Source organism: Strix uralensis, chromosome 8 (assembly GCF_047716275.1).
Source record: "Strix uralensis isolate ZFMK-TIS-50842 chromosome 8, bStrUra1, whole genome shotgun sequence".
NCBI lineage: Eukaryota > Metazoa > Chordata > Aves > Strigiformes > Strigidae > Strix > Strix uralensis.
In genome coordinates this window covers 19,286,576-19,310,422 of record NC_133979.1, presented here as the reverse complement: position 1 = coordinate 19,310,422, position 23,847 = coordinate 19,286,576, and the positions used below count along the sequence as shown (strand labels likewise).

The following is a 23,847-nucleotide window of genomic DNA, read 5'->3' as shown; positions in this document are numbered from 1 at the left end:
TCTAAACATGTTATGTTATTAAGACCTATTAACTGTAATGTTTTCTAGTACATTTTGAATTTTAATCAATATACCAGAAAAAATACATTGTGTCTCTCAAAGCAAAGACTTGTACCCGAAATTAATCAGTATCTCTGTTTAATAATAGTTGGATCTAATCTCAGTCAAGAGCTACAAATGAGTCACATACGTTTGTATAATTTATCTGACTGTATTAAAACATGATTTTTGATATAGATATGTTAAATAAGACAAAAGTTTCAGTAGTTACAAACAGCCACTTTACTCTGGCGTAAATCCAAGCTACAGATGAAAGGAATTGGACTGCCTCTAACCTAACTCAGAGGAAAAAAGAATTAGGATTAGTTTTTAGTTCAGATCGTTGATCTAGTTCTTTATATGACAGAAATGGTTGTGCCAACGCAAGGGAGAAGGTACGCACCAACAGCAAGAGCAAGAGAAGCAGGTGACGCCATCTGCTTCTGCAGCAGGGTGGATTTATGCAAGATTAAAGTGACCATGTAAATACAGCCTTAGAAATGAAACCTGCTGGCTGGAAGAGTCTGTTTCCTCAAACAGATTAATGATTTGTTTATAACAAGTTAAACCTCAAGGGAACCCTTAACAGGCTTTGTCTGCTTTCTGGGTAAGAGATGGCTCCACCTATTCCTGCACTAAAAGCATTAGCATTTCTAAGAATTTGAATGTGATAGGAAACAATCTATTAGGATAAAATTAAAGTTAACACCCTGATTAAATCTTTGTTCATGTCAGTTTGCAGAAGGGGAAGGAAATAGAATCTCACTCTGAAGGGAACATGAGGGAAAGTTTAGATGTAATGGTTGGATGTGTCCCAAGATCTTCATTCTCTTCCACAAAGACAGGCCTGAGGAAGTAGCGTCTGTATAAAAACAGACTCCTGGACAGATCTCTGAGCAAGCACCTTGATAGCTGGGTAATACAAAGAGAGAGAAACCTCTACATTTTTGCAGACTTTATTTTAGGAAATGCAGTTGGTTTTATTTTAAATCATTGTCATGTTGTATATTGTGTAAATACATTAATTAAAAGTAATTTCAAACCAAGGCAACTGGCAAATACTAAGGCATTCCATTCCTACTGGTGCTGTAATACTTTAAAACTGTGGTACTGTGCAGGATCATAGAATATTTCTTAGGCATATCCAAAGAATAAGAGCACTAATCCAGGAAGCCATGCTAGGCAGACTGGAAGTTGGTAAAGCTGCTGTGAGAAAGAGAAGTCTTGTGATGATTAACATTAGAAGTCTTGTGATTATTAACATTAGCCAGAGGCTCTCTGCATATAATATGATGGTGGGGAGAGTGTGTGAACCCTGAGGATTTCCCATGGAGCCTCTTACAATAGCATTGGAATTGAATCGGTATATGGGTGCAGCTGCTTAAGAAGCAAGTCCAGCACCATTTCAGTAAGTTAATGTTTAGCTTTTGTTTAATTTTAAAACCTGTATTACTTGCTCAAGTAACACAGACTTTCCTTGAAAAAAATTGGATAAAACTCTTTATTATATTTTTAAAGGTGCACGTTATACTGAGTATCTTGAAGAATTCAGATTCTTCTCTGTAGTTTTCCATTCTCCTCATTAGTCTCCTATTTTCATTCATTATATGTCCAGAATTCCTGGATGCTCCAGCACATGTAACCATTCTTAGCTTTTTCTGAGTTATTTTTAGTATGTAATAAGCTCCAGGTTGTCACAGAGCTGAAGGTGAAGGTAAGAAGGTATTATAAAACCGTATTTACCTTTTGACAGTGTGAGTGACAAACACTGCACTTGTATAATCAGCAGTTGATTTCTATCTTATACACAACCCCTGCATCACTAGAATAACAACACTCAATGTTGATATAGCTGGATAGGAAACTTAAATATTAACAGGTAGCAATAAATCAGCATAACTCTTACTGCTTGGGCATTAAGATACCAAAGTTTTGACACTGGCATACAAAAACGGACAATGTGTGGATAATGTGCAGAATGGAAAGGCATGTGTGAATGGGAAGCTGTACAGTAAATAATGTATCGGTATGATTTATATTCTACCTCTGCTGCTTTCCTGCATCTGCCCTCTGGTCTTTAGACTATTCCTTTGATTTTGCACATCCACTGAATGCCAAGTCAGCGCACATTACACTTTTCTGTTACTGTTCTGGCTTACGTGGCCTAGCTTTTCATGGGAGTTGCCTGTACTGAGGCTTAGCTGGAAGTTCTGTGTTTAACAGGTAGCTGAAAAAGGCTGAAATGGCCTTACTTTTTAGCGTTTAGCAAAGCCTGGGCACAAAGAGTACTTGAAGAAGAACTAAACACTTCAGTGCTGGAATAAAGCACCTGCTCTCACAGATGACGAAGATCTCATGTACTAAGTGAAAAACATATCCCCTAATGAACATATGCCAGGAACTGTTTGGATCCAGACGTAACAGGAATGAAACATTTAGATCCTTGCCAGCCATATGGGAGATCCACATTTCACGATTACTCCTAGCCTGTCATTCCAAGGGTTGGCATAGAGCACTGGATGAAGTAACGGCTTGAGATTATTCAGCAAAACATTTGAATGTTTGCTCTGTGGTCTCCTCTTCTGTTGCCTTTCCGTTGCATGCCCGTAATCTAGCTGAATTTGTGCAAACCACTGAACTGTAGAGGGAGGTGATGCAGAAAGCACGGCCATCTGGGCCTGCCTGAATAGGAAGAGAAGAAAACACCCTTACTGTGAGAGTCTCTGGCTGTTATTAAAGCCAGAATTGCTTTTACAGGAGTGCCAAATCTTACTAATTAATTTTCAGATTTATACTTCAGAGTGACTCTGGCAGTGATTATATTATTCAAAAAGCAGTCACAGACTGTTCTTGAATCTTAAAGCACAAGTCTTTTTAAATTCTGCAGAGTTTTAATACTTTGTGAGTTCCTAACATTTGGTTTCCAGATACACATCTTTCCTTAGGAGCAAGCCCTGCCAAAAAAAGGTAACTTATTCTTAAAGTAGTATTTTTGTGACCTGTCCTTTCATCAAAGCAGCCTTTGGTAAGCATACTGAACACCAAAAGCCATAACATGCTATGTTCATCTCCTCATTATTTTTATCCCCACACTGTGGCATAATCTTTTTGCCCAAAGTCTTACAGCCAAAGAGCATCTGAACAAGAGACTCTGAGCATCTGACTTTGACTCTGCTAAACACATTGCGTTAAAAGAAGTCACAATCGGGTCATAAACACAAGAAGGCAGAACAAAAATCAAACTTCACGTAAGAAAGGGTGATTTACTTGAAGTTAGCAGCGTTCCCACTAATTTCAACTGGACTGGGACTTCTCACAGTGCATGAAGCATTGAGAGATCCTCTGGTGAAGGAGCAATTGATAACTCTTTCCCTGCTTCGTGAGACTGATGTCTCTAATCTGTGTTAATTAGGACCCAGGCAAACACTCCCTTCTTATTTTGGAGGAAATACTCTTTTTTTAAATACTGTAACAGGCCTGCAGCTGGTTTTAATACCCTGTCCAGTAAATGATGGGAGCCTGTTCGCAATCAGTGAGACATTATTTATTAACTGACTTCTTCATAATTGTCCCCAGACAGGGCCCAAGCACTTTCTGGCAGGCATGAGCGCCAAGGGGAACTCGGGGGCGGCTCTCGGCAAGACGAGCCCCGCTCCTGCCCCCCATGGCCCGGGAGCGGGACAAGGGACGGGGACAGCCCCTCCGACTCGACGCGGCTGAGGGGGGAGAGGGCGGGGCGAGAGGAGGCCTCCTCTCGCCCCGCCCCCTCCCCCTCAGCCCCGCCTCTCTCCCTCACAGCTGCTGCGGTTCTTCCCTTCAAGCAGAGGGCGGCGGGGCGAGCGGGTTTCCGCGGCGGCGGGGGCGGCAGTTGCCCGCCCTTTTTCCTCGCTGACAGCTGCTGCCGCTCGGTAGCCGCCGGTGCCTGAGGGAAGGCGGTCGCCGCGCTCACTCCCTCTTCCTTCGCCACCGCGCCTGTGCCGTGCCGAGCCGAGCCGGCAGCGCGGCTGCAGCGGCAGGCGGGGAAGCGCTCCTCACCGCTCCGCCTCCGATCGCCGCCCGCTGCGGGGATGTGTGATTGCTATGGCGAGGCGGCTCTTCCCGGGGGCCTGGCTCAGGAAACCCCAGTACGCGCAGGTAGGCCGGCAGCGGGCCGCCCCCCGCGGCGGGCGGGTCGGGGCGGGCAGGCCGGTGCCGGCACCCTTCCCTGCCCGCTCTCCACCACCGCTCCCCGCCCCCCCGCCTCGAAGTTACCTCAGGAGCGGGCGCCCCCCGCAGGGCTCGGCGCTTCCCCGGCCCGGCGCGGGTGCGGCCGTCGTTCTCTCCCGCCGGCGCCTGGCGGCGGCCGGGGTTTGACTGCGCCGCGCTGCTGCTCGGCGGCTCGGCCGACGGGAGGTCGCGGCGCCGGGGCTGAGGCGCTAGCCGCGGCCGGCGAGCCCCTTGGCGGCGGGTCCTGGGGCACGGGAGCAGGTGGCGGGCGGTCTCGGGGGGCCGCGGTGCCTGCCGCCGCCCCTGCCGCCGGGCGGATCGGGCCTCTCTTGCTGCCGCCGGGGTGCAGCGAGCTCCACGGAGCGCCCTCCCCGAGCGGCCCGCGCTGCTCGTCGGCAGGACCTGTTACGCGGCCGCCTGCCAGCCCGCTCCCTCGGGCTCATAAGAGATTTTTCGGTTGGGCAGCTGCACCCGCGGCATTGCCAGGGCCCGGAGGAACCTCATGCCTCTCTCCGGATGCCCCTCCTTTACACCTATCGCCGGTTCTGTGGACATCCATCCCATCAGAGGTTGGACTAGGCTTGCATAAGCAGACTCATTTTTTCGCGTGTCCGAAAGGAATTAATGTCGGGCGGTTTTCTTTTGCTGTCCGGTAGTTCGCTGCTCCGCGCATTTGTGTATGCGTTCATAGACACACTTTTGTATTTACGTATACAGGGGCACGTTTGTATTCCTTAAGCCATCTGTGTAAGGATGTTTTGGTTGAAAGTGCTGTGGCTCTCACGTAGCAGGAAGTTCTACTGTGAAATGTTGGTCAGTTATGACCTTGTGGTTAGTTGAGGGTTATTCTCTGGGATTCCTTTTTATCTGTTGCATTATATTTTAATTAAGTTATAACTAAAACAAGCATTTGTTGAGTTGGAGGGGGTAAATACTGTGTTTACTTTTCTCATATTCTACTTACATGTTTGTCATCTGTTGTTGTGAAATGCATTGGATCATTGGATTAAAGAATGTAAACTTCATCCTGATTCATTTTAAATTCTGAATGTTTTAATTCCTCCTCATCTGGAACTTTTCTGATCTTACTCTGTTTTTGAAAGTACCCGGAATGGGATGTAACACTGAAGAAGTGTACAGATATGGGTATAATCTTACCTCCTTTAGTACTTGTTTTATAGTATGTGTCTGCAAATCTGGGTCAGTATCACTTGATTTTTAGACCAGAAAAGATTACTCTCAATCTATTTACTGATGTAGACACTTGTACAGCATTTGGATTCCCATAGGAGAAAGCCTCTGATACAAATAAAATTAATTCATAATTTATATGCTACCTTTTAAATTAGGATTTTCCAAACTGTTTGCCTCCCTTGCCTTGATAAGTCTCTGTGATCATTATATGGTGATGTCTGGTAAAATTTTTCTCCATTTTTCTCAACACTTATTTTAAGGCCTTTCAAGCAAAATATGTTATTTTTAAAATCTGAGAAAGAGGAAGACAGCAAGATCGTTTATTAGAAAAACCAAGCAAGTTAAATATTTGTTTCTATTGCAGATTAAAAAAAAAATCTATGACTCTGCTTTCATATACTGGAAGCTGCATTTGAATATTCTACAGATTTGTTTTACATCTAATAGCGGCTTTGTGAACATTAACATTTTTCTGTTCTAGACAGTGAATGATTGTTGATATTTGCATCTATAGAATGGCAGCAAGCTATCAATATATTGGCTTTTCTTGTCACTGCGTATTACTGTTGGTACATGACAAATGTAGTCAATGTAGACAAATGTAGTTAAAACTATACTAATGGCTGAGTGCTTTACTGAGATTTGTCTCTGAAGAAGCCAACCTTTTCTAAGTAAATGCTAGACTTTAACTCACTGAGATGTAGCTACAAACCAGATGGGAAGATTTGTATAGTATTTCTATGCAATATTTCAAGTAGCACACCAGGGAAGATGATTGTACGATGGGAGGTATTACTGAGTGACTTCCAGATTTTGTTGACTGGTGTTCTAGTCTCAAACTGTGTTGTGAGGTGAGTTGATAGAACATGAGTTTCTGTGAGACAGAACTTGCTCTAGCTTTCCAGCTGTAATAGGAACAGGATGCTATCAGTTGGTTTGTAACTGATACTCTACGGCAAATGTTCTATTGTTATTATTTGACACTTTCTTTAGCTTTTATACACCTTGCTAGATCCACATGTAATCAGTTAATGATCTTTCTGGCTAAGAAGGATGTGCTGTCAAGTGTCAGCTCATGTAAAAGAAGGGTGAACAAAATTTTCCCCTTGCTTAGACTGAAAATCATATAATAATAGTAAAACAAAATCACAAAAAAATCCCTCAAATGTGACAAACTTTTAAATGCTACTACCAAAAAGAAATCTAATTGTATTTATGGGATCTTACAGTTGGGTGATTAACACGGTTGGGAATTTATGTTTTACAGGGAGAGGTTAGTATCCCAAATTTGGGAGACAGTGTCCTGAAGTTGTTTCTGATAGCTGTAGTTAGCAATTATATCATAAGGTTGAAGGCAAGCCAGCAGGATTGCACATGATAGTAATCATGTAAAGAACACTTGCATGCTTAGTTTTCTGGCCTCTAGAGGTTCTGGACCAAGTTTACAGACTCTTGAGAGATGTCCCATGGACTTCAGTAATGTGCGAGAGACTGTCTGAAGGATCAAAAAATAAACAAGTATTAAAGCTCTATGTAACAGAAATTTCCTGTATCTTCTCTTTCCTCCAAGATTTTAATCTTTTTTTTTTTTTTTTTGCTTAACCTTTTAAGAAGTGTCCTGTGTTCCATCTTGGTCATTATTCTATTTCAAAAGGGATCTTGAACTTTGTACCCTGAGTAATCAAACTGAGTAAACAAATAATTCAGGACTGTAGCATAATCTTAAGCATCCACTGTCTGCTCTTCAAGATGTGTGTCCAGTACATGGCATCCCAGACAACGTATCTTGGCCAATATTCTCAGATGTAATGTAAGCCTACTTGAAATGCATCCTATGATCCATAAACCAACCTGAACAGAGAATAAAGCAGGACTTCTAACATGATCAGCCTACAAGTTTTCTGTTCTTTCCTATTGCTAGTATGTAAAACAAATGGAGTGAGCAACTCAGATTTGGAGAAGATTAGTGCACTATGGTTATGTGGAATGCTTTGCAGAATTAAGCTCTCTGTACTGTTAAACAAAGAAAGAGTTTCATACGCTTTAACCATAAAAATGTTTTAAATAAAAAGTAAACTTACAAAAAAACTGGCAAGTTATGTTGCATTTTGATCTGCTACTCTCCATATGCTTTGGAGTGCATCCAGGCTTGAGTTTTGCCAGAAGTGGTTTTCCAGTTCTGTTCCAGGGGATGAATGTCTAATTATTATTCAATGCACATGACTTAGTAGAATATACAAGTGATGGAAGGAGTTGACTCTGTAATATCCTTTTAAGCATTACAAGTGCTGTCCTTCATTCTTGTGTTCACTGGCTCATATTTAAAAGTCTTGATGGAAGAGTGGAGCAGAAAAGAGAAATTGTCTCCTAGTTTTGAACACTTCTGATAATTTTGGAACTCTCAGTCCTTCTGTTGCCCTGAATGAATATGTTGTTATTAAAAGTTTCCTAGCAGTTGGTCAGAATTCCAAATGAAGTCTGTTTATATGTATTGTTCCCTAACATTTGCCTGGGACTTCTTGCTCAGAAACGTGTTCAGATGATCTGCATAGCATATGTGGAGTAAGTCTGCTGTAGTCGGGGTGCATTAGTGCACAGGCAACCCAGCCAGGCTCAGCAAATCCGTGTCCCTGCTGCATTAGTACAGCCCATGCACAACAGTTCTGATGCTTCCTACATGAAGTGGTCTAAGTGTGCCTATGCTCAGGCTGATTCTGGGGAGGATATGGGAATTTGGTAAGGGGAATGTATGGGAAGAAACCAAATAATGATTGGGACTTCTGCTGAGTGTGATAAGGAAGTCCTTATTAGAAAAGTAATTCCCTTGGAATCAAAGAGAGTGGAACCTTGTGGTCTTCTGTAAGCAGATGTATGTACTTGTCCATGCTTTAAACTGGCAGGACTTTGAGTCTTTTGCAAGTCAAAAGCTACACGACTGCATTGGCACAGTTGCTGAGCCCAGAATAAATCTAGCTCCTCAGGAACTCCCTGCCAAGTGTATGATGTACTCAGATGGCATTTGGGGAGGATTTTCTGTCCCAAACACATTCTCTTTCTGCATGAGAAGGAGGATAAATTTGGATAAACCCATATATACAGTATCTTTTCCTTCACTATGAATATGGTCAATATTCTGCAGTGGTCCTGAGGCCTGCAGACCACTGCTGGTCTCTGAGGTTGTACTAAATGGTATGTATTTAACACAGAATTGCATTAAATAGTGCTTTGGTTTAAAGTTTAGTATTATAAAGGTTCATGGAAGGAGTCAGCAAGAAACTTCAAGAAATGAAGAAGGCTCATTGTCCCAGAAGCTTTGGTTCCCAAGCAATTTTTACACATGAAACAACTTTGCCTAAAATTGTCAGATTTATTTCTATTGATCTTTCTCAAATTTTACCAGTAGTTTGGTGTGCTATATTATTTATGTTCTACAATATTAGGGTTATTAGAAATAGTAAAAAAAACCCCCACAAACCAACAAAACTTGTCTCTAAAGGAAACCACTGTATCTTACCTTTCAAAAAGGTATAGCACTTACTTTGTATAATTCCTGATTCATAGAATCTTTTTCTTATGTATGTGTGGAGAAATACTGAAGAAAGTTAGTTTCTTAGAATTTTCATTAATCCTATTAATAGAAGACATTTTGTAGAGAAGAGTCTTGTGACAGGCTTTAGGAAGTCAGAGTTGTCTGTAAAAATGAGGATGTGATACAATAGTTCTCCCTCTAGGTGTTGTGCAGTATTTTGTTAAGGACTGGGTAATTAAGTAGTTCTGAAAGATTCACTTCTAAAATCAAAAATCAAATTGGAAAAAAGCAAATACTTTTTTTATCTTTCCTATTCAAACTCTGTCCCAAGCATCTTGTTCTCTGCAGATTTATTTTCCAGACTGACTGCAGCTGTGGAACAATAATCCTTCATATATTTGCATTTAGTATCTGTAAATTACATTTGTGACCTTCTTGTGGTTGCTTGTTCATAGTAATCTGCAACCTATGTTTTCTTTAGAGTTTTATGAGCTTCTGTCTCACACAGATGTTGCCTGAATCACTGAAAACTGCCTGCCATGTTTGGTATCCTTTTTTGTTTGTGGATAGAATTTCACATAATAAAAGAAGTTCTCATGTTACTTTGGATCTTTGAAAGTGTATGTGATGGAGTTAGAGATCCAGATTTAGCTGCTGGTATGTTGAAGTAAACATACCCAGAAACTCTGTACTGATGCAGTTTTTGTCATGGATTGTTTTTATGCGTGGTGTGGGTATTAAAATGTGGAATATATTTTAAATTGTGATCATTTCTGGCAAATCAAACTTCTCTTTGGAGAAATTGAAAATTGCATTTAAGAGAAAGCACTTAAAATTGCCAGAAGGCTTGGTGCTTGTCAGAAGAAAGGAGATTTCTTGCTATAGCTTCTGCCTTGATTTGATTACTTAGTTTTGGGGCAATATCCGTTTTATAGCCAAAAAAAAATATTTCCCCTTACATTCCTTGTCTCCCAACTTGGATAACAGAACTTGAAGGAAATACTTGTAATGCTATTAGGAAGGAAATACTTGGAATGCTGTGTAGAATGCAATATGGGGTTGGGGACTTGGACCATATGAGTATGTCCCCTATACTCTTCCCCGAAGAAGCTAAGTAAATCTAACATTTAACCTTTATCAGCATCATTGTAAGTATTTTTGTTCATGCATGTGTTTCTTCAGCACAGATTTTTAGCATGGTTGAGATGTAAGTTAGGTTCTTTTATATTACAAGAATAGCTATTCTGGAATTGGTTTGCCTATAGATACAAGTCTTGAAGAGTGGAAAAAGTAGGAAATGCTATAATCAAAAATACTTTCTGTTAACTTGATTTCCCCCCCCCCCCCCCCCCCATTTGCATAGTTGGTCCTGCCCTTGTGTTGCAGCCTGCCCTTTTGTGCCTAAAAGGAGAAAGCTGTGAACTTAAATGTTTTAAATTAATTAAAATATGCTGTTTAGATTGGAAACACTTTTTAAGCTTATTTTTAACTGGTGCTTTTATTTACTTTCTGACAGAAATAGGACCTAGACTTATCTGAACAATGAGACTTATGGAGAAAGGGTTTCCTACAAGAGTGTGCAGGGGGTATGTCAGGGTATGAGATGACTTCTGGTAGGATTCAAAAAAGTTAATTTGAAGAAACATAATTAAACTCCATAAATGAAAGACACTTGAAAATTAAAGTACATGAGATGATAGAGAAAGCACCCAGCTTTGCTACTGAATTCTTAAATTATGATGTTTGTACTATAGTACTGTTTACTAAAAACCAAAAAAACCCCCAAAAAACTCCTGAAAAACCCAAACACACCAACTCATTTCTGAAGAAAGCATTTATGTGTAGGAATGTCATCTGTCAGCTTTTTCAGCTGAGGTAGTCCAAGTGCTGGATGGAGGATAGGAGACTACCATTCTTTTTTACTCTATAGTGTATCTTGGCAGCTCTAGGCTGAGTAAAGAACATGGGAGGTTGGGTAGGAAGGAAGAGGACTTACCTGAAACTACAAACAAGATTCTTTTTTTTGGCAGGAAAACTAGGCAGAATACCCCAAGTTGTTTAAAACCATACATCCTTTTCAGATTGGATGCTCAGGAGTTTTGTTGCTGGAGTTCTGTGTGTGTGTGATGGTTGTGTTTGAGGTTTGTTTATTTTACGAAATACGTGATGAAACTTCATCTGAGATTAGGTTCTCGACACTACACTGGTAGTATATATTTAGAGGGAAAATAAAATTTTTGAAGTTAGCTTTGTGACAGTGTGCACACAAGAAGTTAAGCGTGGTTTGAGTCAGCCTTTGCCAGTGCAGTCATTCTCATTTCAGCCTGGCACATCTTAATTGTACTTAGTAAGGGGGCTAACAGCTGAGCTGGGTGGAGTTTTGCTGGGGTAGTCCAAGACGCTCATCTGACCCCATGCTCTGTTAGTTTAGTATACATACAGCTAAAGGGGCAGAGTGAGCATGTGCCCATACCTTAGCTACTCCAGCTCATTATTAGTTTGACTACTGGAAACTTCCAGTGAAAAAGTTTTTTCATTAAGATGATGATTATTAGAGCACGACACCTAACTTAGCTTCTACAGACTCTGTGTGGTGGTAACCTTTGACAGAGGATTTGGGCAAGTGAGTAGAAGTGGGAATAATGGGCAGCTGTTTGCTCAGTTGACCAGAAGTCAATCTGATAAAAAGACGAGTACAGAAAACTAATGAACATGCCTTCATTGCATAGTTATCACTAACTGAATATGATCTGATTTTATCAAAATACCATGCTTTAATTACAAATAGTTTTCACACAGCTCTTCAGATGCTGCTGTATCTCATTGTGCTTGCAAAGGCAAAGAAGGTCATTCTTTCGTTCTTTCTGTTTGATGCTGTATCTAGTATACAGAAATGTTAGGGCAAAGTAAAAATAGATGAATGACTCACCTAGTTAGATAATTTCAGGAACTGTACTACAGAACACTCATTGGTATTATTACTATGTTGAAACCAGCAAAAAACATTAAACTCTAGATTATGAAACCATGGGTTTTTAGGTGGTATAAGAACAAATAAATAGAAGTAAATTATTACAGAAGACGTTGAACCTGCATGACTATACTATATTAGTATTATTTGTAAATGCTAAAACTATTATGTATCATCTGTCCTTCAACCAACAGAAAGTATGAAGGGAGCAAAAAAAACCCCAACACGCTGTGTTCTCTAGATGGACTGAGAAAAATCTGGTTGTATGCTCACAACTGATCCAGATCGGGTGATCACTCAATCTGTACCTTAAATGTTTTTTATCTACTGGTTTGTTTCACCTTTCAGTTCAAAGCTGTGTTTCAGGAGACCTCTGCTGGAGGCTGCCTCAGGGCTGGTAACCTGGTCTTCTGGGGACAGATCTGCTGAGGAATAGTAGATCGCTCTGGTTTTGTTCTGGTTTATTTTGTGTAGTGTAGGTGTAAGATTTAAACTATGCAAAGAATCCATCTGACCTGCTTACAGCTTTCCTTTGGTTCTGGAAGTGGGAAGAGGGAGAGAAATGCTCTCCTAGTGCTTAGCCATACTACCTCTGATGGCTTCCCAGAGCTGTGAAAGAAGGATGCTCGTGGATGATAAGCATGTTTAGTACATGGGCAGTAGTTCAGGACAAGGATTCTGAAGTAGGAAAATTGTGCTAGAGAAGCTGAAGAAGTGGATGAGACACTGAGTAGTGCTGGAAACTTACTTGAGAATGGAAGACAGATAGTGGAGGAAGACAAGAACTGAGGCCAGTGTTGCAGAATTAGATGGAAATAGACTGGAAATAACTGGAAGAAAAAGAATAGCAGGTAAGAGTGGTTCAAGAGGGGGACACTAAGACTGGCTAAGCAAACAGTTTGAGATGGGTACTGGATAGAAAAAAAACCTAGTAAGTGAAAATTGTAAATGACTGAATACAGAAAATGGTCTGGAAGAAAGAATAGATGAGGCTAAGTCCACCTGAGCTTGAACTAAGATTTCAGTTTTGTTCTGGGGGGGGGGTGGTGGTGGGGGAAGTATTTCTGAACCCATTGGTAAAGTATCAGTTCTCACTTTTGCAGGTTCACATGAATGATGACTTCTGCTTTACATCAGTCTGCTCAAGTAGTGTGGTTTGCAAGAAAGCTTGGGATTCTTCATGTTGTAAGCATGTAGGTGTGATATTTTGTCTGTCTTTTTAAGCTAGAAAATTGCCCCAATAGTCTTGCAGTTCTGTCATTTTAGTAGTGTTCTTTCAATGGGAAGGGCTTATATATAATACTTCTTTTTTTGATGCTACCCAGCCCCTTGTTGTCAGTTTTGTTTTCTTGGCCACTCTGTCCTCCCTACCCCCAGCTTCCTCATACATTTTCTAAGCTGTTTCTAAATGTGCTCTAAACCACACAGCGTTGTTGTCAGTCTCCGTTTGTACTTCATCCACTTTGTATCCATATTGTGGATACCATGCTTTAGAGGAAATTACATGTTACTCCAACTAAGGTCTTTGTGGCTCTGAGAAAAATAGCAGAAATTATTCCTGTCTTACAACATTCTCAATAAAATATCATAAAAGAACTGATTGAAGGAACTATCTGGTCAAGATAGATCGCCAGAATAAAAGCAGTTAGTTGTATCTATCTCTTTTTGAACTAGGTAGTTTTAAGATCAAGTCATGTGAGTGTGTGTGAAGGAATAGGGAGGCACAGCTGAGGCATGTGGCAGGGCTGCAGCTGTGTGGACTGGAATCACCTTTGGGTGTTTTGGAACTGATCTTTCTTGACCTTTCAAGAAGAAAGGGTGTAATGCAGGCTGATAGTCATAATTTTAAAAGTACTCATAAATTATTGTAATCTTTCTAGTTAAAAAAGCTGACATATTTACATCTGCTGCAATTTAGTGTTTTCCCTCCATTTTAAAGCTAGGTAATATTGTTCATCCTGTTGCCATCTTCTGGAACCCGCTTGCTCCTCCCCTCCCAGGTCTCCCTCCATAAGCTTTTCAAGCTTTCAGCTCGTGGCTGAGAGTTCACTCTGAAGCAGTAGCAGGTTTTCAGTTTTATTTTTCTTAGCTTAACTCTTGATTGTTCACAGTAAAACATTTGCTTAGTTTCATAAAAGTTGAAAAACAGTTTGGAATTTTTAATCAGTTGTGGAGCTAGCTGTCCTGGAAACAGAAATCCTCTGCTTAAACATAGATCAGATACAAATTTATTTATCTGTTTAACACTGACCCCTTGCTGACCTTAACCCTGATTTGGAGGGACCAAGGGTATAAGCCATTTCAAGCTCCTGGTTACAGAAAATTCGCTTCTCTTAGGTGTGTCTGTTAGAGACTTCTAGCAGTGAAATAATGATGCATATGATGAGCTTTCAGTCACGAGCATTTAAGGAAGTTTTATTTTGAAGAAAATGTGATATGAATCAAGTTGTGCTGATGCAACTATTTGCAGGCTTGTTCTGTGAATCAAGTCAACTCCCTAATTTCACTTGTGGTATATTCTCACAAACAGTTCTTTGGGTGTAATTACAACAAAAATAGGCTTCAGTATAGAGATGCGAAGAAGCAGGGGCAAAGCAATTTGTACCATACTGAACAATTTGTGTAGTGAAATTGCGGTCTAAGCAAGTCCAAAGATGTGATTGTTCTGTTTTGGTTCTGATTTTCAAAAGCAGAAAAAGTTAGAATATGACACTGAGTTTTTGACTATAATTACTTACTTATCAGTGAAGTGGCTGTGGCTATATGACCAGATCATCTTGTGATATTTCAGCTGAAGTACAGAAAATTATATCTTAGTATATTAAAGAAAATAGAAATCACTTTCTTAACTCTCCAGATGCTGGGATGTAACTACAATATTTACTCAAAGGCAGAGGAACTGGTCTTGAAGCAAGGAAAGAAGTTTTGAGATGATGAAGTGGACAAGTGTGTGTATATGATCCTATGGAAAGGAAACCTCCACTTTCAACTCAAGCCTCTTGTGTTAGACTTGTATACAAGCATGTTACAACTCATTTACTTCAGTAAAGTGTCTGAAGTTTGAGCTTGTTCCCAAATAAACTAGTGATGCTCCTGATTTTTTTACTGAAGCTTTGAATTCTTGTGCTGAGCAAGCTGAAGAATGTGCAGATTTGAATAAGCTTCAGTAGATCATGTAAAGACAGCATCAAAACATTCTTGTAGTACTGTAGAAGGAGACAAATACGAGACTGTGGTTAGAGTAGTGGACTGTGACTTCGGAGATGTAGATTTAAGTATGAGTCATTACCTGTGAGGCCTTGGGTGGGTTGATCTGCTTCTGCTCAGAAGTGTTCACCCATTTTGTATCTAGATTTACATTCTTACGGAGATTTTGGATAAGCTTGTTAGCATCTTGGAACCACAGACCCTTTTTGATTTGGAATTTCATGGTACTATGTATTTTGAAGGGACATAAAGCATCATGAGAAATATTTACGCTAGAACTGTTTAAAGGCCATACCAGCATGCTCCTGCATTTTGTATAACTTGTTGGGTTAACTTCTTGTATTATTCAGTTTGGGCTTTTGGGGGGCGGGCGGGAATTAAGATTTCTTTAGACTGAGGCCTTTCACTTTGGCAGCATTGTATTTTAGGGTTGTTTGGGCATAAGGGGTGTCTACCCACTTCTCTTAAAATATAGCCAGGAGGCTCTCAGTCTTTCTCATAGAATGAGACACATGGAATTTGGGACTGCTCTTTTACATTTGAAAGTGTTAAAACACCTTGCGTGCAACTTCCTCTTGATTCACAATTACTTGTTTATTTTTAAAAATTGCTATGCTATAAAATGCAATGGTGATAGAATATAGAATTAAGAGATGAGCCATATAGCATCATCTTTCCTAGTAGTTTTTGTGTTGTTTCTTGCATTCCTGCTTCTCTTTGAGACTTGATGTTCCTTACAGAACTCTATGGGGTCAAGATACACTTCCTCTTTAGTCTTTGGATGGAGTGAGTGTCTGTGTGAAAGTACACCCTCAATCACAAGATGAGTTACAGTAGAAGAGTTGGAACCACTCTAGGTTGAGAGTAAGACTCCTGTACCTAGGGATTATACTACTTTTGTTAAGGTTTGAAGTACTCAGTTCTTGTAATAGGTGTTAAACCAAGCTACCATTCAACTGATTAGAACTGCTTCTTTGACCTTACTTCCCTTAAAAATAAATAAATTATATATTTAGAAAGGGAAGTACATCTTTGAAGATCTTTCTATATCTGTGGAAGATTATTTTCCTTAATAACATTATTTTCTTGTAGAATATAAAATACTTAAAAGCTGAAGCCATATATTCAATTTACTGTGATTTGAGATAATTACCGTCAAATTGTAGTAATTTGGAATTATTTCAGTGCTTTTTCTCCCATGCAGATGGAGCCATCTGAAATTAGTGTGTGTGAGATGGGTTAACTTGGTATGTATGTATGTGACAGCAAAACTGCTCATCATTACTACTTTTCTTGGAACCTTTTCCAAACATATGGAATGGTTTCTCTGTGAGGAACAGCTAAGTTAGGACCTGTCAGTCTGGAGGAGAGATGACATGACAGGGAGGTATGTGATGGAGGCTTACAAAATCATGGCAGATGTGGGAGAGAGGGGACAGAAACTGGTAACTCATCTCTTCCAATACATGAACTAGGAGATCTCAAACAAAGCCAATTTGAACCAGATTTAAGCAAAATAAAGTCTAGTACCTAACCTCGGTATAATGAATAGTAGTCCTGTGGAATTAATTCCTAAAGGGTGTTGTGGATGCTAAAAGCTTATGTGGATTTTAAGGGAGTCTGGGTAAGTTCCTGAAGGAGAAAGGGTATAAGATTTACTAAATATAGAAAGTCACATCTGGCTTAGCAAGTTCTTCTAGAGGAAAACGGAATCATGTTTGGGGTGTATAATATATGTTCTCAGTCTTCAGTGGCATCTATTTGTAGCTATTGCTGAAGATCAGGATACTAATAGAAGCGGATCTCGTACTGACCCAATATAGATGCTCTCATGCACTTTCCTTACATCCTGTTGCTAAAGCTGATCACGACTTTCTAATTCTTTTCTAATCCTGATGTGAGTATGAAAATCAAACTGTTAGCACACCAGACTCAGCAGAGGGGGAAAAAAAATCAAAATGTGCTGCCTCCCTTGCAAGGCAATTAGCTCCCCCTCAGTTCTTAATTTATAAATACTATTTTCCTCTGTCCCTAGTGGAAAATGTAAATGTGAGGCCACAGAAACAACAGGCAAGTCTTGCATATGGTTATGGGAAAGATCACTGAGGGTGAGGTTAGTACAGAGGAATTTTACCTGTGTAATTAAATGGTGTCATTTCAAGGAAGGAGTGGGGGACTTCAGCATATGGAACCTGTCCCTGATACCCACCCTGCTCATTGTATATCTATCTTGCATATTTATACATTAACACAGATTATTTTTTGACCAGATTCCTGGTCTGTTGCATTTGGTTTACCATGAGTGGAACACAAGTAACTGGTCTTGGAGAAAAATCCAAGTAGTTGAGCTCTGACAGTTTATGGTTTTGATCAGATTGGTTCTTGCAGCCTAGCTTGCCCTATGAGGGTCTGTCACCTTTTCTTCTATTTATTTATTTATATCTTAATTTTTCTTCCACTCATAAAGTGACCTCCCCTGTCAGTTTTGCTCACTGAAAGAAGTGAATGTTCATGTAATGCAGTCTGTCTGTTTTATCACTGTGGAAGACAAATTCTTAAAATAGTAAATGAGGTTTGTTTCTATCATTCTGACTACTGCTGAATGAATTACAAATAACATTTTCTCTTTGTGTCCTCTAGGTACGTTTCTCATATATGCGGATGAAGTATCTCTTCATCTCTTGGTTAGTAGTATTTATTGGCAGCTGGGTTATGTATGTTCAGTACTCCACCTACACAGAACTATGCAGAGGACATGACTGTAGGAAAATAATAGTAAGTATATTTAGCATAGCTTTCTTAAGTGTTTTTCTTAAGTGACTAATTTCACAGCCAGTTCAGTCAGTGCCACATGTAAATTATTCAAAATATGATATTCTATCATGTTGAAGTAAGATTACATCTTCAATTACAGATAAAACCTGTTACGTTTCTTAACACTGTGTTGGTATAGGGTTATTAAAACTTTTTTTAGATTTTTTTTTCAAGAGTCAGGTGTTGGGAGAGATACAGTTGTTGCCTCTGTTCTCAGGCATTTTGTTAAATTTTTTTTTTTTCCGTTTGTTTCAGTGTGATAGATACAAGACTGGAGTTATTGATGGGTCAGCATGTAGCAGTCTTTGTGCTAAAGAAACACTGTATTTTGGAAAATGTTTGTCAACAAAGCCCAATAACCAGGTAAGGCTTTACTCATCTAACCTAGTTTTGTTATTTCCTACTGAAATGTCATTGTCTGGACATGAAGTAGACCTTAGTGTCGGCAAGCTGTACCTGTTCAGTACAGATTATCTCAAACCCGATTTGCTGTGACATGCAGAGCATGTTTATATATATGTATATAATATACCTATATAGGTATAATATAAATTATTGATAACAGATTATATATAGTATGCATCTGTATATAATATACCTGCATATAATATGATATATTATTCCTGTATGTACAGGACTATATTATTATTTTGTAAAACACTGGAGGTTTGAACTCAGCCGGCAGCCAGAGGCCATGTGGCCGGCAGTTCACCTCCCCCTCCCCCCTCTGGTGAAATAGTGGAGGGACAAAAGAGAATTCGTAGGTTGAATAAAAAGAAAGAATTTACTAAATATAACAAGAGAACAACAGTAACAATAGTGAGTCCAAAAAGAAAACGGGTAAAAATGCAGCAGTGGCTTACCGAGTGCGGTGACCGCCCCCCCCCAGCAACAACAAGACCCGACCAGCAGACGGCGTGCGTGCAAGCGCCAAGCGAAAACAACCTATGCAACGGTGGTAGTAATGCTAATATACTGTTTCTCAAGCTGTGTTTGTATTTTGACAGTGTAGTGTCTCCTAAGTACCTGGAGTAGTGTATTGTATTTGAGGTGGTTGTTTGAATGTGCTGTGTTCATTGTCTGTACTCAGGACTCAGTTTTCTAACCTGTGTTGCTACTTGAAGCAGTGGCTGGAGTACAGGTGGTCTTTAGATGATGGACTTCTACGGTGTTTTTTACATTTTTCCCTCTTTTCCTGCATAGATGTATTTAGGAATCTGGGGAAATCTGCAAGGTGTCATAAAATGCCAAATGGAAGAAGCTGCTCAACTTGATCTTGGTACTGACCCAGAACCAAGGAAGGAAATTGTCCTATTTGATAAACCAATAAGAGGAACCACTGTTGAGAAATTCAAAGAAATGGTATATGGTCTTTTTAAAGTAAGTATATGCTTATTTATTCTATTTTGACAGGCTTATTTTCCTGCAGCTGGGGAGTATGCCCTATTGTATGAGCCTTGTTCAGTTGCATGTTAGAAGACTAATCAGCACAAAAATAGTTTTTCCCAGAGGTGCTTATCTCAAAGTTTGACGTAACTGATTATCAGGTTTTTTGCTTGCTTGTTAACAGATGAAAGCTGGTATGCATCTTGCATGTCTACAGCTTTCACTCTGTTTGTACAGAAAATATGGTAAATTTTTTTTTGCTGCTTTTGCAGTTATTGTAACCAGGTACAAAGACTGAAGCACAATTTGAAAACTGTTCATGCTTGGGAAGAGCTATTATGTTAACTGAGCAGCAGGAATCTCTCTCACCGGAAGGACCAGCCATACTTCTCCCAGTTCTTTGTTATATTAATGTGATACTTATTTCTATTGCCTTAATGCTACCCCAGAATTTTCATAATATAGTCACTTTGATGCTGTATCAATACTGATTTTGGGTTTTCTTTCTTAAAATTCTTTTGCTATTGTCATAGCTCCTATGTCTCCAGTGATGGAAGTAATGCTGTTCCAGCTGAGTGAGCATGTGTACATATGTACACACACAACATAATTATGTAAAGCTGATAACAGTTGTTATGCATTACAGTAGCTTTGTCTCTAAGAATGGGTGAGCAGCAGGTATTTCAGAGTAGTTTTTAAGAGAATTTGGAAAAAAGCTTGTCTGTGCATTGGTGGTAGTCAACAGCAATGGCTTCTTTCTCTGTATTGATACAATGGTGGTGGTTACATCAAATAACAAAATTAAGTATCTTGGTACACTTACCATATGGGATTTGTACCCAGTGTGTCTTTGTACTTTTTATAGTTGGTCAAATGTAGTTGATACTGTAATTTCTGTACACCTGTAAGGTTTAATAATCTGAAAACTAAACCTTATCTAAACATTTCAATTCTACATAAGAGAATATTTAACAAACTACTTGATATGGTTTTTCTAAACACTGATCTGACCACAACCAGTAATTGCATTTTGAAATGCAAAGAACACTATTACTTTCAGAAGATCGTATACTTGGTGCCTTTGAAAACAGAACAAAAAGGAAGCTCTTCAGGCATCAGATAGCAAGGTCTGTAACATCTATAACTAAAGAAAACTAGAACATAACATCACCTACCATGCTATCCATAGAACAAGAATAACAGGATGTAGAATGACAGGTGGATTGGTGGTAGTTAATGAAATCATACTTAATCTTTTTCATTTGTTGCTTTTAGGCAAAATTGGGTGAACAAGGAAATCTTTCAGAACTGGTTAATCTCATCCTATCTTTTGCTGATGGAAACAAAGATGGTAGAGTTTCTTTGCCAGAGGCGAAATCTGCATGGGCACTTCTGCAGCTAGATGAGTTTCTGTTAATGGTGATCTTGCAGGATAAAGAACATACTCCCAAGTTGATGGGTTTTTGTGGGGATCTCTATGTGACCGAAAGAGTTGAATATACCTCTCTCTATGGAATCAGCCTTCCATGGATTCTAGAACTTTTCATTCCCTCTGGCTTCAGAAGAAGCATGGACCAATGGTTTACTCCATCATGGCCAAGAAAGGCAAAAATAGCTATAGGGCTTTTAGAATTTGTGGAAGATATTTTCCATGGACCTTATGGAAACTTTCTTATGTGTGATACAAGTGCCAAAAACTTGGGATATAACGATAAATATGATTTGAAAATGATGGACATGAGAAAAATTGTGCCAGAAATGAATTTGAAGGAAATAATTAAAGACCGTCAGTGTGAATCGGATTTGGACTGTATTTATGGTACAGACTGTAGAACTCTATGTGACCAAAGCAAAATGAGATGCACCACAGAAGTAATTCAGCCAAACTTGGCAAAAGCCTGTCAGCTACTTAAAGACTATCTGCTTCGTGGTGCTCCTTCTGATATCCATGAAGAACTAGAAAAACAACTGTACTTGTGTATTGCCCTTAAAGTCACAGCAAATCAGATGGAAATGGAGCATTCTTTAATACTCAATAACTTAAAAACTTTACTGTGGAAGAAAATTTCCCATACAAATGATTCTTAGCTTCTCCACCAGCAGAAGATAATACTGATGCCTGCCACTAGAGGTGGCCTACTGCATTTGTTAAAACCAATCTGCAGCATTTTTTAAAGCTGTTTATTTATTCGGATTTCATTAATGGCTCTTGCCTTTCAGTCAGTACCTTATGACAGGGCTTCTCAAAGAATGAACATGCCACTGAATGATCGGGCGGAGGCCAGAAGCAATTCTGTGCCAGTGCTGTTACGGAAACAAAAACCCTGCATGCTTGACTGTTCTGTGCACTTTGTCAGGTCTTGGAACAGGATGAAAGTATTCACTGTGCCACCACATCAACTGATGGAACATCTTACAATTCTGTGAAAATCATTGCTCACTTGTGAAACACCTGCAAAAGATTTTTATCCTAAGTAGTTTTATGAAGAACCACCACTACTGCAAATAACGTGTCCGAGTCCAAGCTGCTGTTGTGAATAAACTGAACTGTGAGATTGAAGTTTACTAATACCTTGGCATGGCAGAATTTGCACATTAAAAATTTTTAAACTGTGGAAGATTAGAATTTTATTCTAGAACTGACAGGTTGTATTATGAGACTTAAATCAGATTCTGTTTACACCTTGTTACCTCATGCTTACATCTTGAATGTTTAAGTAGTTCAACACTTTAAGTCCTTAAACAATGAACCCTGTTGGGAGCCAAGAATTTTAGAATGTTATTTCTTAAAATCATGTATATAGTCTAGCAGCAATATCAACATCAGTTTCAAAAACTACATTTTTGTACTTCACTTGAGGTCTTTAACCCAAATTAAGCTGTAGTGAATACTGAGGAGTAAGGAGTTTGTGGACTAAGCTACTGTATGAGAACTGAAGTTAGTTCATTTTTAAAAATACTGATAGCAGAAGTGTCCTAACAGTTAAAAAAGGAAGCTTGCATAGTGTAGGAATCTACTGTACAACATGCGAAACAAGTAATAACTGTCTAAAGTCTTGACTTTTCACTCTCTGTCCAAATTCAGCTAGACTTGTATTTAAATCCTCTTAACTATTGCAGGAGGTATGTAAGACAGAACTAGACCTAACTGTAGGGCAGAAGCTGGATTGTTTGAGTGTGGAATATTGCTTAAATAGGAGCCTATGAGATAGTAACAGCTAGGACCAAGGTGGAACATAAGTTGAGCTGTAGTGTGTTACTATTCTTTATTTTCTAGTAGTGTCTATGAGTCACTGTTAAGTCTCAAGTGCAGAGTAAATAAACACCATCTGATCCTGGCACTCAATGTGGCATGACCACTGTACCACCTGTGATATGCATCCCTGTTGTGTCTCAGGTTTACATCTGTGTTCACAATTATGTAGAACTGGATGTCCATAAAACATCTTAATACTGTGCTCAATACTTACCTGTTAATGTTTAATTTATAAATGCTTTAGGTGTGAAGTAGCTCAATCCTTAATTATTTGAATGGCTGTCATCCACATACTTCTAAATCCTGGCCCCATAACTTATTTTCAGCATAAGAAGGACAAGCTATATTTAAATATGTGAAAGGCTGTCAATTGCTTTAGGTATCCTGTATTAAATGCATTCCTTGAATGGATTCCAGGTCCATCAATTCCCATGGATTCCATCAAGTCCCTGTTCCCTATCCTGTATAATAGTATGCAGCCTGGGTTAAGGATGTACTGTTTTGTAAACAGCAGCTTTTCAGTTTAAGAATTACTATGCTAATCATTGTCTCTAACTTGATAATGTCCTTCAACCATGAGCTCAGAAAGTATTTATATCCAGCAATGCACTCAAGTGTAAAGTGGTCATGTTCTTGGTGGAAGAAAAATCTGACTGTAATTGCTAGTAGGTTTTGGGCAGATTATTGAATCTAAAGTGTTGGGTATTTTAAACTGGAAAACATGTTTAATAGTACGGTTTGATGTACAGAACATTCATTTTTATTGCTGTTGCATCAAGTTGGAGTTTTCAGTGGAAAAAATACACTTTTGTTTACAATAAATCAGGCCTCCTTCTTTCAATAGCAGTACTTACCATCTATTAGTGTCTTGAAGGAATGTTTTGCTCTATGTAGCCTATTTGACTCATGTTTTAACTCTGCAAGCAGCTTCAATAAGTTTAATGGGAAACAAGTAAGAAGTGCCTATAAAATGGAGATGTAGGAGAAAGTAAGGGATAGAAGCAAGTCCAGGCCTCTGTAACTAAGCACATATATGCAACTTAAAAGTGAATTCTCTTGTCTAATCATTAAATAATGTGAAGTATTCAGCTTAAGGCCATACCTGTTTCAGGAGCAGCCAGAGCTTAAAGCTGAGTGTCTGAAAGTACCTACTTCAGTTACTGGAAGAACCTTAAACACTTCAATTAGGAATGCCTGTCTCTATCAGCTACAGTTAAGTCTCAGTAGGGAAAGTGTTGCCATTTG

At 39.4% G+C, this 23,847-nt stretch overlaps 1 protein-coding gene across 3 annotated transcripts; it reads left to right on the top strand.

The window, feature by feature from the left end:
• Positions 1–546: 546 nt before the first annotated feature.
• Positions 547–23,424, top strand: DIPK1A (divergent protein kinase domain 1A). Of its 3 annotated transcripts, none has more exons than XM_074876515.1 (5): positions 547–646; positions 17,787–17,921; positions 18,216–18,323; positions 19,164–19,340; positions 20,622–23,424. In XM_074876515.1, the coding sequence occupies exons 2-5, from the start codon at positions 17,802–17,804 to the stop codon at positions 21,432–21,434; spliced, it is 1,218 nt and encodes a 405-aa protein (XP_074732616.1). In that variant the 5' UTR covers positions 547–646; positions 17,787–17,801; the 3' UTR covers positions 21,435–23,424. The 3 variants fall into 3 exon arrangements, with proteins under 3 accessions (XP_074732616.1, XP_074732617.1, XP_074732615.1); XM_074876516.1 differs by lacking the exon at positions 547–646 and adding an exon at positions 3,837–4,173 and having other exon boundaries at positions 17,787–17,830; XM_074876514.1 differs by lacking the exon at positions 547–646 and adding an exon at positions 3,837–4,173.
• Positions 23,425–23,847: the final 423 nt, after the last annotated feature.

Coding starts and splice junctions, on each gene's coding strand:
- DIPK1A (XM_074876514.1), top strand. CDS start 4,120: ATGGCGAGGCGGCTCTTCCCGGGGGCCTGGCTCAGGAAACCCCAGTAC. Junction 4,174..17,786: donor GGAAACCCCAGTACGCGCAG/GTAGGCCGGCAG, acceptor TGTGTCCTCTAG/GTACGTTTCTCATATATGCG. Junction 19,341..20,621: donor TGGTATATGGTCTTTTTAAA/GTAAGTATATGC, acceptor TGTTGCTTTTAG/GCAAAATTGGGTGAACAAGG.